Source organism: Colletotrichum jinshuiense, chromosome 3 (assembly GCF_051148585.1).
Source record: "Colletotrichum jinshuiense chromosome 3, complete sequence".
Classification (NCBI taxonomy): Eukaryota; Fungi; Ascomycota; class Sordariomycetes; order Glomerellales; family Glomerellaceae; genus Colletotrichum; species Colletotrichum jinshuiense.
In genome coordinates this window covers 3,743,006-3,755,708 of record NC_139310.1, presented here as the reverse complement: position 1 = coordinate 3,755,708, position 12,703 = coordinate 3,743,006, and the positions used below count along the sequence as shown (strand labels likewise).

The 12,703-nt window shown below is 57.5% G+C and overlaps 3 protein-coding genes across 3 annotated transcripts; 1 reads left to right on the top strand and 2 right to left on the bottom strand.

Moving 5' to 3' along the window:
- Positions 1-899: 899 nt before the first annotated feature.
- EsH8_III_001024 (uncharacterized protein) lies at positions 900-1,451 on the top strand (the record flags this gene model as incomplete). The annotated part of the gene is made up of 1 exon (XM_083262749.1): positions 900-1,451. One exon carries the CDS (start codon positions 900-902, stop codon positions 1,449-1,451), a length of 552 nt encoding a protein of 183 aa, XP_083123236.1.
- A 797-nt stretch (positions 1,452-2,248) lies between these two features.
- Positions 2,249-3,637, bottom strand: EsH8_III_001023 (uncharacterized protein; the record flags this gene model as incomplete). The annotated part of the gene is made up of 2 exons (XM_083262748.1): positions 2,249-3,394; positions 3,635-3,637. The coding sequence occupies 2 exons, from the start codon at positions 3,635-3,637 to the stop codon at positions 2,249-2,251; spliced, it is 1,149 nt and encodes a 382-aa protein (XP_083123235.1).
- A 1,518-nt stretch (positions 3,638-5,155) lies between these two features.
- EsH8_III_001022 (uncharacterized protein) lies at positions 5,156-11,997 on the bottom strand (the record flags this gene model as incomplete). Its single annotated transcript, XM_083262747.1, has 2 exons — positions 5,156-10,021; positions 10,075-11,997. The coding sequence occupies 2 exons, from the start codon at positions 11,995-11,997 to the stop codon at positions 5,156-5,158; spliced, it is 6,789 nt and encodes a 2,262-aa protein (XP_083123234.1).
- Positions 11,998-12,703: the final 706 nt, after the last annotated feature.

The following is a 12,703-nucleotide window of genomic DNA, read 5'->3' as shown; positions in this document are numbered from 1 at the left end:
ACCTGGTCTAACTGAAGGTTGGCTTCTCACATATCGTCAACGACCTTGTAGCTCGCATGACGGTTTTGGCATGGTTTGATACTGCGTCTATGACAAGAACAGCTGAGAAGGGCACTTGAAATCACCTTCTCCCAAACCGAGACTCGGAGACTCGGGGAAAGAATCACAGTGAGCTATGGGTAGAGAGGTCAACGACTATTTCGAGGCGCCCCTCAGTTTATGGTGAAGCGATGTAGTTCTTTTTCTCTTCTTAGTCTCCTTCCTATGCAAGACTTGGAGACACTACGTTCTGTATAAGATATTCATTGATTCTATGTGAATCACAAGTGAATTAAACGGAAGAAAACATTCACCGGTTGCAATTATGTAGGGCCCCCTTTTGGGAAGGACCTGCCACGTCCACCTACCTTCCTTCGTATCCTCCGTTAGACGCACCTGCCTTCCTCTAATACCTTCAATCTTCTCACCTCCCCTTCTTCCCCTTCTCACCCTAAGGTATCTCAAGGAAGCAAAAAATTTCCAAGCTTCCGATTTTTCTCCTGCCAATTCTCATCAAACCAGATCGACGCAAGCACCTCTCGACAAATCCTGAAGCGCGCATCGAACCAACACAACTACCCGAGCATCCACCGCCAAAATGTCTCAAGAGGATCATCGGTGGCTACTAGAAACCGGAAAGTTTAGCGACTTTATCATCGTCTGTCAGGATTCGAAGATCAAGGCTCACAAGCTGATGCTCTGTGCTCATTCGAAATATTTCGAGAATATTATGGAGAGCGATGAGAAGGTACCCTAATTTTGCCCCTGACATTTTTCACTTGAGGCAATCCATCCAAAGTTTTCTCTTTCATATAAGCTTATAATATCATCAGTGTGGAATCGAATATTCTTTTGGTTTCATGGATGATGATCCTAAGCTGATGAAGTATCTGCTGGACTACTTCTACCGCGGTACCACAGAATGGAGAGTCCCTGAATCCAGCTTGTCTCTCCATGTGGACCTCTGGATTCTCGCCGAGCAAGTTCAGGCTATGGCACTTATGCTTGAGATAGAGAAACGCATAATGAAACAACTGAATTCATTCCACAACAAGAAGCGCGTGGCAGACGCCGCGATCCTGAAGACAGTCTTCTCGAACCCAGCCTGTGCAGACTCAGCTGTTGGATACATTATTGGCGAGGCAGCCTGGACCGTCCTCATCAACAGAGGCTCCCAGAAAAAGGACACTCAAACGGTGAATGCCGCGTCTTCCAAATACCACAGCCTGGCGAATATTATGATCCAATGGTCTCTTCGTTATAACAAGTTCACCGAGGATTCTTTGGACACGAGCACCGGCTCTGGTAACTTTTTCCGCTTGGCAAAGACGGAGAAGGTTAGAGAGGAATTCATCACGAGCAAGCTCACCAAGCCATCCAGACATACCGAGGCACAATGGTATTTGCCCTAATTCCAACCTTGTGAGCCGGACTGACTAGCTGGGCCAGTTGATCATCAGAAGCAACTTCGAATTTCCACGGCAGCTGCCAAATTATATGTGGAGGCTATTGCCATGACTACAAGCTGCTTTTTCTGTAGGCGATGCTGCTAATTCGCTATAAACTGGACCTGGTACTCACATGCTTGCTCTGATGCGATGCAGCTTCACCTCTGCGCTGGATACAAAATTCTGCGGCCGACTTTCATTTCAGGAAAACACCCTGGGTTCGATCTGGGAATCGGTTGGGCATGTTCAGTTCAAGACGAACAGCCATGGGTTTAACAATGTTGTTCTGAGGACACACCCTTTTGATGGCCATCCTATAATTGCAACCAACTGAACCATCATTTACATAAACCGCTGCCTTGCTGTTTTCCAAAGTGATGTTAAGCTCATCCGAACCGGTTGAGTCGGCGCGCTAGCGACGCACGCCAAGATCGTATCAGATGGATTGAACCCCTACCGGCACTCTCCAACGGCCGCGTCCCCATATTGATGCTTGCTTGACTCGGCCACTCTGGAACCTGTTAAATTTACATTGCAAGTCATCACAGCTCGAACCAAGTAGAAAAGCCGCGGCAAAGACGTGGAATGAGCAATATTAGAATTTAACCTGGTATCGAGCTAAAACGAAATGCAACCCGCCATCGTGCAAACCATGAACATCATACACGCTTCTCCCAATAATAAAGGAGAGATATATAACAAAAAGGAAAGGCCAAGCAAAAAAGAGGAGGACGACACATGCCACCCATCTCTCTCTTTCTCTACTGCTTGTGGCCGGCCAAGTGCCACTCGAACACATTCCTGAACCGCTCCTTGCCGTCGCCCTGGATGGTGTCGCCGTGGCAGGGGACGATGGTGTCAAAGTCCCAGGTGTCAATTCTCTGGATGCTCTCGTTGAAGCTCGGCCTGTCCTTGCTGCTCATGACGTACCACTGGAAGCGGCGCACCCACTTGAGGTCGCCCTCGGTGGTTTGCAGGCCGCCGAAGAGCTTGTTGCCGAAGCCGGCCGAGGTGTCGCGCTCGCCCTCGGGGGCCTTGGAGTACTGCTCCCGGGCGGGCAGGTTGAATAGCAGGTCGGCCTGGATGAGCACGCGTTCGGGCTTGTAGTAGAAGACGAGCTCCTTGTTGGCGTGGGCGTCGACGTACTCGTACTCAAAGTCGGCGTCGAACTCGGCGGTGATGGTGACGTCGCGCTTCTCCTTGCCGCCCTTGAAGGTGACGAAGAACTCGTCGGCGGGGTTGATCTTGGGGTCGCCCGTCTGCTTGGCGCGCTTCTGGGGCAGGCCGTCGGGGCCGATGATCTTGGCGGCGGGGAAGGCGGCCTTGTACTCGGAGATGAAGATGTGGTGCTCAATGTCCGGGGCGATGATGTAGGCGAGGTTGCCGCCCTTCTCGGCGATCTTGGCCTTGACGTCGTCGGTCAGGGCGACGGGGGAGAAGACGGCGAGGGCGCCCGAGGACAGGCGGACGAGGGTGCCGCGGCCGCCGACCTTGATGGAGCCGAAGCGGGCGAAGGGGACGGAGAAGGTTGTGATGTTGGCGGTGAGGTCGCGGATGACCATCACGTCGGCCGGGTTTGCGGGAATGAGTTTTTGAGACATTGCGTGCTTGTGGATGTGGTCCTTTGCGGACTTGAGGGGGTTGTGGTGGTTGTTGTTGTTGTTGTGGTTGTTATGGGTGGCGGTGTCTGCCTGCCGGTGGTCGGGCGAGTCGAGGGTGTGCTGGCCCTGTGTCGGCGTCTGAGATGTGTTGGTGTTGTTGTTTGCGTGTGAGTGGGATGAGGAAGCTCCTGCGGATGATGCTTGAGCTTGGGATGGGTTATGAGTAGCTGTGAAGGCCCTGCGATGGATGCGCGAGGGGTTGAGGTTGCGGGCGCGGGCTGATATAGCCGGGTATCTCAAATGTTTCTAGATGGCGAATATTAGAAGTGCTTTGCGCAATGGGGCGATGATGTATGTGGGTTTTAGAGTTGATGCTAGAAGATGCGGGAGGAGGGAGCTGGGTTATATATAAGGTGTTGGGGGTGGGTGCTGGGATGAAGCGGGTTCGCGAGCTAATGGGGGGGTGGGTGTGCGCGCGGTGGGAAATGATTTGAGCTACAGATGGAAGCTAAATCAGGTACAAAAATAAAATGTAAAGGCAGGTACCATTTTCGAGTACACGCAGGGTCTGATTCAAGCTCGTTCTAGAACCGTTACGGGAGTGGGGGATGCCGTCAGCAGCACGGGAGAAGCAGGGTCTGGTGAGGAAAGACGTTGCGTTTGGTTTGATAGGATGGTTTGTTTTTTCTTCTGTGCTTGGCACGACGGGAGAGGTCCGGAGGTCAACACGTTAGAAAGATCGTCCGGGTGCTGCTGAGTCGGGGGAACGACGTTTCATCAATCCGATGGGGTGGCCGCGTGGGTGTGCGAAATGAGCTTTCTTCGGGTCGGCCGAGCTCTCCCCTGGGGGGTGCTTCTTGCTCTTCTGCGCGCGGTTTTTCTTTGTCCTTGTCTGTCTGGGTCCCGAGGTACAAAGCCCGACTGGTTGAAGATGTCTCTCTTTTTTCTGTGTCTCTCCCCTCTATGCGTGTGTGTGTGTGTGCGTCTTAGCGGGCGGAGTAGCAAGGCGTTTCTTTGACGCGATTTGAAATGTAGAAGATTTGATATCGACTTTTTGGCTGGCAGCTGCAGGTGCGTTGGCGATGCAGAACGCCGACAGGACGTCACCTTTCCAATGGACAAGCGCCGAGGCGCCCCAAAGTCATGACATCACTGGCGAGGTGGTGTGGAAACTGCATCAGAGTGACAGTTTTCCCGCGGGGCCCTTACTCAGCCTGTGCGGCACGTCGAAAAGCCCGGCCCTGGTGTGCGCCATAGCCTATAGGGCGAGGTGAGATACCTAACTAGCCTCTGCGTGGTGCTTTCTGCAGCCCTCTGCAGCCCAGGGCCCAGGTCCAGGTCCAGGTCTGGGTGGGTTGACCGCGGGGTCCGTTCCGCGCCGCGAGCAAATCCAAATGCCGGGGCCCCCTCTCCCTGCTCCACAGTCTTGGTAATCCAATCCGCAGCTCTCCCTCATACTCTACAATTTGCAAAGGGAGGCGCTGCGATACTCGCGAAACAATTCCCTCCGACTCTCCTGGGCACCGGGCATTCGAGTCTCTCCGGAGCCAGGGAAACAGAGCACTATGCCGGATCCACCGGCCGTAGGGCCGAGGCACAGACCGCACTAGGTTAAAAGCGGTAATCTTCTAGCCGGACGAGACCCATAGACTATTCCTGTTGCGGAATATCCTTCGTCTTTTTTTTTTCTCTCTTTCCGCCCATCCATGGATCCCGGGTCGACGTGCAACTATTTCAAATCATGCATCTTGCCAGAAGGGGGGCTGAGCGCTTCGGCATCGTTTCTTGTCAAAGACGCACGGATGCCAATTCTCGTCTACGGATACCCAAAAGCGTACAAACAAGTCGGGAAACAAAACACTGCCAGACTCCGAACGAATCCAAGCCCAGCCTTACAATCCGAACAGCACCCGTTCGCCCTCAGACATGCCATGCAGTGTCATGCCCTCTCGCCCGCCATCAGATGAAAACTCCATAAACTGCCAAACCGCCCGCCAAGCATCTTACACCCCCCATTCCCTCCACCCACCAAGTGTTACACCTTACTCATCATGGTGCCACATCCTCTCAGATTGACGTGCTATGGGGAGGAACAATAGAAGACCCCTCTGAGAAGAACCCCAGCAGCCTCATATCAATCCCCTCAATGCCCAGCCACTTGGACCGAGACGGGTGCAGCCGCGTCTCGATAAAGTACGCCCTCGTAGTCTCGTTGGCGCGTTCCCAGATCACCCTCGCTGCCTTGCCTGCCCCCAACACGCGGAACAGGTGGTAGCAGATGCCCAGGAGCATCACATCCTTGACGACCAAGGCGACGGCCTTGGGGGGCGCCGCCCTCGGCTGGCCGGGCTTCCATCGTCCCAGCGGCAGGTAGAAGAGCGTGTAGAAGAGGAAGCCGCCGACGAGGGCGGTGAGGGCCTGCCACCACGCCCTGAAATGGGCCCACACGCAGTCCCGGAAAGCGAGAACGAGGCGCCAGAGGTAGCTCCTGCCCTCGTTCCGGAGCTGTTCTCTGGTGGCCGGGTCGACCCTCATGAGCCCCACCAGTCTCCACAGGAGGAGCCCGTCGGAGTCGTCTTCGGCCGTCCCCGCCGTGCCGCGCCCGGCGGTGCCGTTTCTGCGGGGGGCCCCGGCACCCTTGCCGCAGCATTTGCGGTAACGCTCCGACAGTGTCCTGATTTCGGCCACGACCTCCTGCGCCTCGGCGGGGATGGCGGCGGCGGCCGACTTGTCCGGCGAGTTGCATATGCCGAGGCAGGGGCAGGTGCACTTCTTGCCTGTGCGCTGTTCATTGCCCCGGGTAGAGCCCTTTATGCCGTCTGGTGGCCCGGAGCCGTTGTCCCCTGGCTTCCTTTGTGACTTCATTTCTGACTTATCTTTTGGCTTCTCCTTTGGCCTCTCCTTTGGGTTCTGCTCTGGCTTCTCGCTAGGCTCACCGTCAGGGTCGTGGTCAGAATCGTCGCCAGGATCGTCGCCGGGACCACCACCAGAGCCACCACCAGAACCCCCGCCGGTCTTCCTGTTAGGCTTGCCGCCCGGTTTCCCCCCTTTCGAGGCACGGGACCGATTATCCGGGCCGGGGCTTCGACCACGGGTAGGTGCCAATGCAGCATCCTGTTCCACCGCCGCATCATTTCTCTGATTCGCCGCGTCCTGGTAATTCATCACGTCCGCAGTAAGGGCGTACTGCTCGCGGAGCTGCGTCTCTAACCTTTTGATCTCCTCCTCCAAGCCCCGGACCTTTCCGACCGCCGCAATCCGGTTGTCTTCGGACCGCTCAAACTCCTTCTGCTTCAGTGCGTATCGCGCGTCGCGGTTGGCGATGTCCCTTTTGTGCTCCTCGTCCCTCTGTTGAATGCGTCTGTGGCACCTCTGTTGCTGTTCGTCGTATCGCTGGTCATCGGCGGCCAGATGATTTGCTTCCCTCCGCCTTGCCTCCTCGAGTTTCTGTTCCAACTCGCGCTCTCGATCGGATCTCTCCTCGTGTTCTCTCTCATCTCTCTCCTGGTCTTCCTTTTCGCCTCCTTTTTCTTCTTCCTTTTCGAGACTACCCTTACCAAGGGCGTTGGAAATGACCCGTCGAATCCTGACTCCATCGCCACTGTCCTTCATGCCGAGTGCCCGCTCCATGGCCGTCACCAGCGTCTTGCGCAAGTCCTCCGAGTGCTCCATTTGCCTCCGGGCAACCCTGGCCTGTCCTTCCAGCTCTCGGATGCGGTCTTCGGCGGCCTCGAGCGGCGCGCTTCTCGACTGCAACTCCAGATCCAGCTTCTGCCGAAGCTCCGCGGCCTCCGCGCCCGACCGCTCCAGCTGCGCCGTGAGCACGCCGTTGTCGTACTCGGCCACGCAAACGTGCTTCTCGACCTCCTGCTCGATCATCTTTTCCATCGTCTCTTGCAACCTGCTGACCGCTTCGCCCTTGACCCTGTTATCGGCCTTTAGGCGGGCGATTTCCCCCTTCAGCCCCCTCTGTATCATCTCGTACGCGTCGCTGTTCGCCTGCGCGCTGATCCTCCGCCGCTCTTTGAGGTAGCCGTTTTCGCTCCGGAGGTCCTGCACCACCGCGGCGAGCCGGCCCCCGGTCGTGTTCGCGGGCCCCTGGGGCGTTTCCGCTTTGCAGGCCGCGACCGTCGCCTCGGCCTCGGCGAGCTGGCCCCTGAGCTGCCGCACCCTCCCGCGCAGGAAGTCGCAGTACCGGGAGTTGACGCCGGTGTGGATGAGCCCCTCGACCTCGCGGTTCACCTCGCGGGCGCTCTCCTGCATCCTCTCGGCGCTCTCCCGCCAGGCGTGCAGGGCCGTGTTGACGTCCCTCGGGATGAGGGACCTGCGGCCCGAGGCGCCGTCGTCGTCGTCGCCGGGGAGAGGGAATCCTCCGTTGCCGGAGGTGACGGATGTCGCGTCGGTGAACGGGTTCTCGAGGTCGAACGCGAGCTGGGCGGGCGACCTCTGGCTGGCGGGCGTGACGGTGCCGTCGTCGGATGGGGCGGGGCGGCCTTCGACGACCGTCAATCGCTCTGCCGCGTCGTATATCCTCTCCAGAGCCTTGCGGGAGGCGTCCCCGCTTGCCCAGAGCCTGGTCAGCGCCTGCTGGACGGTGCGTACTCGCGCCTCTTGAGCATTCTTGAGGCCAGGGGGGGTCTTGCGGCCCGGTTTGTCCGACTTGCCCTCGGCGTCGGGACCTCCGTCCGAGCTGTCGGGGTCGTCATCGGGGAAGTTGTACGCTTTCGGTCTTCCTCCCCATTTGTCGGGGCCGTCCCGCCCACCGGAGGGCGTGACGTCGGGTGGCAGCGGGGCATCGGGGACGTTGGACGGCGTCCCCTGATCAGGGGCGCGCGCCGATGCCTCCACCGCGGCGTCGGCGCGGGCTTTGATATGGCGTGGCTCCGCCGGGTTGCCGGAGCCGTTGAAGTGCCGGTTGAACTGCGGCCCGTAGCGTTCTATCGCCTGGCGGATCGACTTCTCCTCCTCCTCCAGGTAGTCCGTGACCGCCTTCGCCCGCCTCTCCAGTCTTGCAATCTTTCTGCGGATCGCGGCCTCGTCGTTGCCGGGGTCCTGTTGGTCGTCCTCGGAGTCGCCGTCGTTATCGTTTTCGGGATGGTCTTGACTATCTTCAGGGCGGCGGGTCTCGTCGCCCGGGGGGTCGCCCCCGTTTTGAGGACGTTCTCTCCCCGCCTCGAGTTTCTTGAGCCTAATCTGGAGAGTCTTTATTGTGCCGAAGAGGTCGTACAGGTCTTGGTTTGTGGAAACCACGTTGTCGTCCCAAAATTTTGCCTTTTGTTGTCTCAGCGCGGCGAGGAACTGGCGGGCGTTGACGACCCCGCGGAGTCCGACGACCCGGTCATTTTCGAGGTCGGAGTCGGCGGTTGAGCTTTCAGGCTGAGCTTTGGATATCTCTAGGGTGCCGCCGTCGGGTTTCTGCGGAGAGCGTGGGCCGCACCGCTCGTCGTCCTGCGCTTGGAGGCCCACGAGCCACTGGTCTAGCAAGTTGATGGTATTCTCCTCCCGTTTCAACATCCCAGAGAAGATTTCGGGAAAGGTAGTGCTGATTTCTGGACTGTCTTGAGTTGTATCCTGCTTGGTGCGTTTTGTCGGCGTTGGCTTCTCGCCGGGTTGCACCTGTGTGGGCGTCTTCTCGGGTTGCGCAGACTCATGTGGAACCGGCGCCGGCGCCTGGTCGCGTAGGCTCGCAAGAGTGGCCTGGAGCTGCCCGTTTTCATCTTTCAAAGCCTTGATCTCCGACTCGAGTCCCTCCAGTTCGTACTTGTGCTCCCTGTTGACCTCATCCAGCTTGCTTTGCAAAGCAGCGCCGACGGTGCCTCCCCACACTCCATTTTCTTCCACTTCGCGGCGTCTATCCCTCTCGTTTCTTGCGTTGTGTTTTTCCGTCTTGACTTCCAGCTCCAGTTCTGCAATCCGCTCCTCTCGCCTCTCGAGCTCCCTCCGGTGCTGGGAAGCCTGTTCATCCTGGATCTCCTCCTCCAGTTTGGCAGCCTCCTGCTTAAGTTGCTGGCCGTGCGCGTGACTGTCTCCAAGCGCCCGCTGATTCTTCTTGAGCTCCTCTTCCAACCTTTTGATCTCTTCGTCCTTCTTTCGGAGCTCCTCCTCCTTGTTCCTAAGCTCTTTCTCCAGAGCAATATTCCTCCCGCCGATTTCCTCGCCCGACTGTTGGTAAACCTCCAAATCATTCTTCAGATGCCTCGTTTCTTCCTCCAGCTGTGCCCTATCTTTCCGAAGTTGGTCTATCTGTTCTTGGAGGTCTTTGTTCGCCTCGATAATTCCCGCCACTTCCTTGTCGTACTTTGCCATCCTCTCTTCCACTTCGTCGGCGCGCTCAAGGAAGCCGTTTATACGTTCGACTGGATCTACAGTGCCCTCCTCCTTCGGCTTGCTGTTCTCTTGTTTTCCCGCACTGGCGAGCCGGCTCCGGGCCTCGACCAAGGCGGCCTTGGCCTTGGCTCTCGTGGCTGTGAGCTGGGACCTGTCGACCTGATGCTTGAGTTGTTCGGCCATTCCCTCGTGGAGTGCGATGCGTTCCTTCAGGGTCAAGATCTTGGCGTTCAGCTGGCTGATTTCTGCCGCGCGTTGCTTCGCCTCGTTCTTCAAGGACTTGATTTTCTCGTCTGACTGCTCGCGATGGGCCTGGCATTCGTCCAGGGCGATTTGCTTATCGCGGAGTTCAGCCGTCGAGTCTCGTTGGGGCCTTTGCTCAGGCTCTTTGGCGGCGTTTTGGTGGGCGTTGATGGTCTGCTCCAGTGTCCGGATCTTGTCTTCCAGTCCTTCAATCTGTTCCAATCGCTTATTTCCTTCGTCTTCCAAGCTTTTGATCCTCTCGTGCGCCTTATTGAGATTGATTTGACAGTCGTCCAACGCGCTCTGTGTACCGCGCATCTCATCCGTCAAATTCCCCCGGTCCATCTGGCGCTCCTCGGCAACCTATTGTCTAGTTAGCAACGCCGCCTGGGTACCGATGTCGTATTATAACTCACATCTTCGCTTTCCATTGTAGATTCCCTGCTCATACAATATCCACGCAGCTCATCCTCGAGAGTATGAGGCTTGTGCCCGGGGTTCTCCGACGGCGACCCCTGCGATCCCGAGTCTCCCAGCTCAGGGGCGGCTTCCCCTCGCATGAATTCCTCGGACAATGTCTGGGAGGGTTGCATATCGGAAACAACAGTGGCGCGAGGGTACCTGTGGAAGCCGTCGTCGCCAACGAGGGCCATGATGTTGGCCTCCTCCTCCTTCCAGCTGTTGAACAAGGAGAGCGCGGCATTCTCCGCGGCGATGCCGTAGTACCTGACAAACGGCTCAAACATGCTGCGGACTTCGTCCATGGAGATGCCCTCCTGAATGGCCTCGCGCTCCGCCTGCGCATGCTCCAGCTGCTCTTCCAAGTGCGCAACCTCGCCCCTTGTGTTATGGAGCAGCTTCTCATATTGCGAGTACGGTATAGTCTCGCCGTCGACGGTGAAGGTGACGGCCTCCGATTCCGCCTCGGCTATGGAGGCCCTCCTGGTCTGCTCCGTCAGCTGCACTCGAAGGTCCTCCGCGATGGCTGTCTGCCTCTCGGCTGCCTCCTGGTATTCTTTGCATAGCGTCTCCAGGTACGCTACCGAATCCGCGTGCTTGATCTTCCTCATCTCCCACGCTCCCCTTTCGTCTCCGTACTTTCGCTCCTGTTCAACCCTGGCGGCGCTTTCGTCCCTTAGCTGCTGCTGGAGGTCGGCGATCGTCGACTCGAGCTCGTCGACGCCGGTGGGCCGGCCGGTCTGCTGGCTACGCTGGCGAAGCTCGCTGATCTCGGCGGCGGCGCGTTGCAGCTCGATTTCCTTGGTGCCGCGGTCGTCCTCGGTTTCCTTCAGCCTCTTTTGAGCCTGTCGAAGTTGTGAGACTGCTTTGTCACGCTCGGTGGCACACTCATCGAGTCGTGTTTCGAAGCTCTCCGTGGAAAGGTCGCGGGCTTGCGCCGCTTGCCTTACTTGATCAAGCTCTTCTCTGAGCTCCTCGATCTTGGCGTCTCTCGCCTTCACATCCTCTTCGAGGGCCATTTTCTGTTGTTGAAGCACTGCCTGTGCCGTGGTTGACGACTTGAGCTCGGACTTGGCAGTGTTCAGAGCACTATTTCTTTGACTGCACTCTTCGGAGAGTCTGGAAACGGTGGTTTTGAAGAGAGCCACGACTTCCGTGGACGCCTGCTCGGAGCCTATCTCGTTGAGGTGGTCTGCAACTATGCCGGGGATATCATGTGTTTTCGCGAGTGCCCTCAAATAACTCTTCATCTCTTCCAACAGGTTCTGTTCTGTCGACTCCGGGGTCTGTTCCAGGTCGTTCCCCGTGCTTTGGGAGTCTTGTGGCGGAAGCGCGGACGTGTTATGAGCCCTTGAGCCTCTACGTTTTCCATTCGTAGCGGAAACGCCCCGTCGAGTGTCTCTTGAGTTCCCGGAGGGTGGTGTAGGTGGCGCTGTTTGGCTTCGACCTCGGCCATCCCGCTGAGTTATCGGGGACGACACACGACCGGACGACGAATTTTGCAGGGCCGGTGCTGCTGCGACTCTTGATGGAGTGCTGCTCCGCGGCGTGCTAGTCATAGAAATGCTCGCCACTCCTGGCGTGTGCGCAGCTACGCTTGCCCAAGAAATTGGCCTGGGTTTGGCCGTGGATAATGATGACGACGGCTGTCCTGCTGCGCTTGCGGGTCGACTGGGCCCCTCTGACGTCGGCGAGTGGCTACCAGCGTTCTCATCTTGCTCGTTGCCAACTGAGGTCATCGAGTTCGGCCGCCGAGGTGTGCTCCGGCCCATCTGGCTTCCGGTACGACTCGGGTTCTCGGCCGAAGCATCTACTCGGGAGCCAGCTGGGTTCTGGGGATCATCCGACCCCCTGGTGTCGTCTCCTCGCTCCGTGGACATGTCAATGCCCTTGTTAGTCGACCTCTCAGCAAAATGTACTTACGGCCTCTCTCTCGCTACAGAGACTGGGGTGGGGGAGGGGGTTGGATCATTCAGACGCAGAAAAAGGCACAAGAAAGAGACGAGAGGATAAGGGAAGGAAAGACAGCCGATAACATGCTTCCAGATGGCCTTTGACGGCCGCGGCGGGATCGTATTTATCCCATGGCACCTGTACATAACTTCCGGCACAAGGGATCACCGCCTCAAGGGACGTTTGCCTCCCAGAATGAACGAAAGGGATATATTTGCGGGGGGGATATTAGGGACGCGATACCGTTCAAAGACACCAAAGCGGCGTGTCCACACCCCGAAACCAAGGAGAGTGGTCGTGACTCCGGTTGCGTATGCTGCAGCGTACTGGCCCTGACATATAATCTGTAGGCAGTTGAATGGATCTTTGAACTCGGCAACTCGAAATAACACTCGGAAGGGATCCATATGCCGGAAATGGAAATGTGTGCCTTGTTCAAGAGGTTCGACAATGGAGCAATGAGGTTGCTCAAAGACTCGCGGTCGCGGGTGACAGTGTTGGCCGTGCGCAACCACTGCAACTCTCGCCTGGCCTCGGCGGCATGGCCGGGCTGCTGCTCCCCGTCACTTTCGGTTCTTCGCCGGGTTCTGGGTGCCGATTCAACGACTTGTCAACAAACGCGATCTGGGAGTT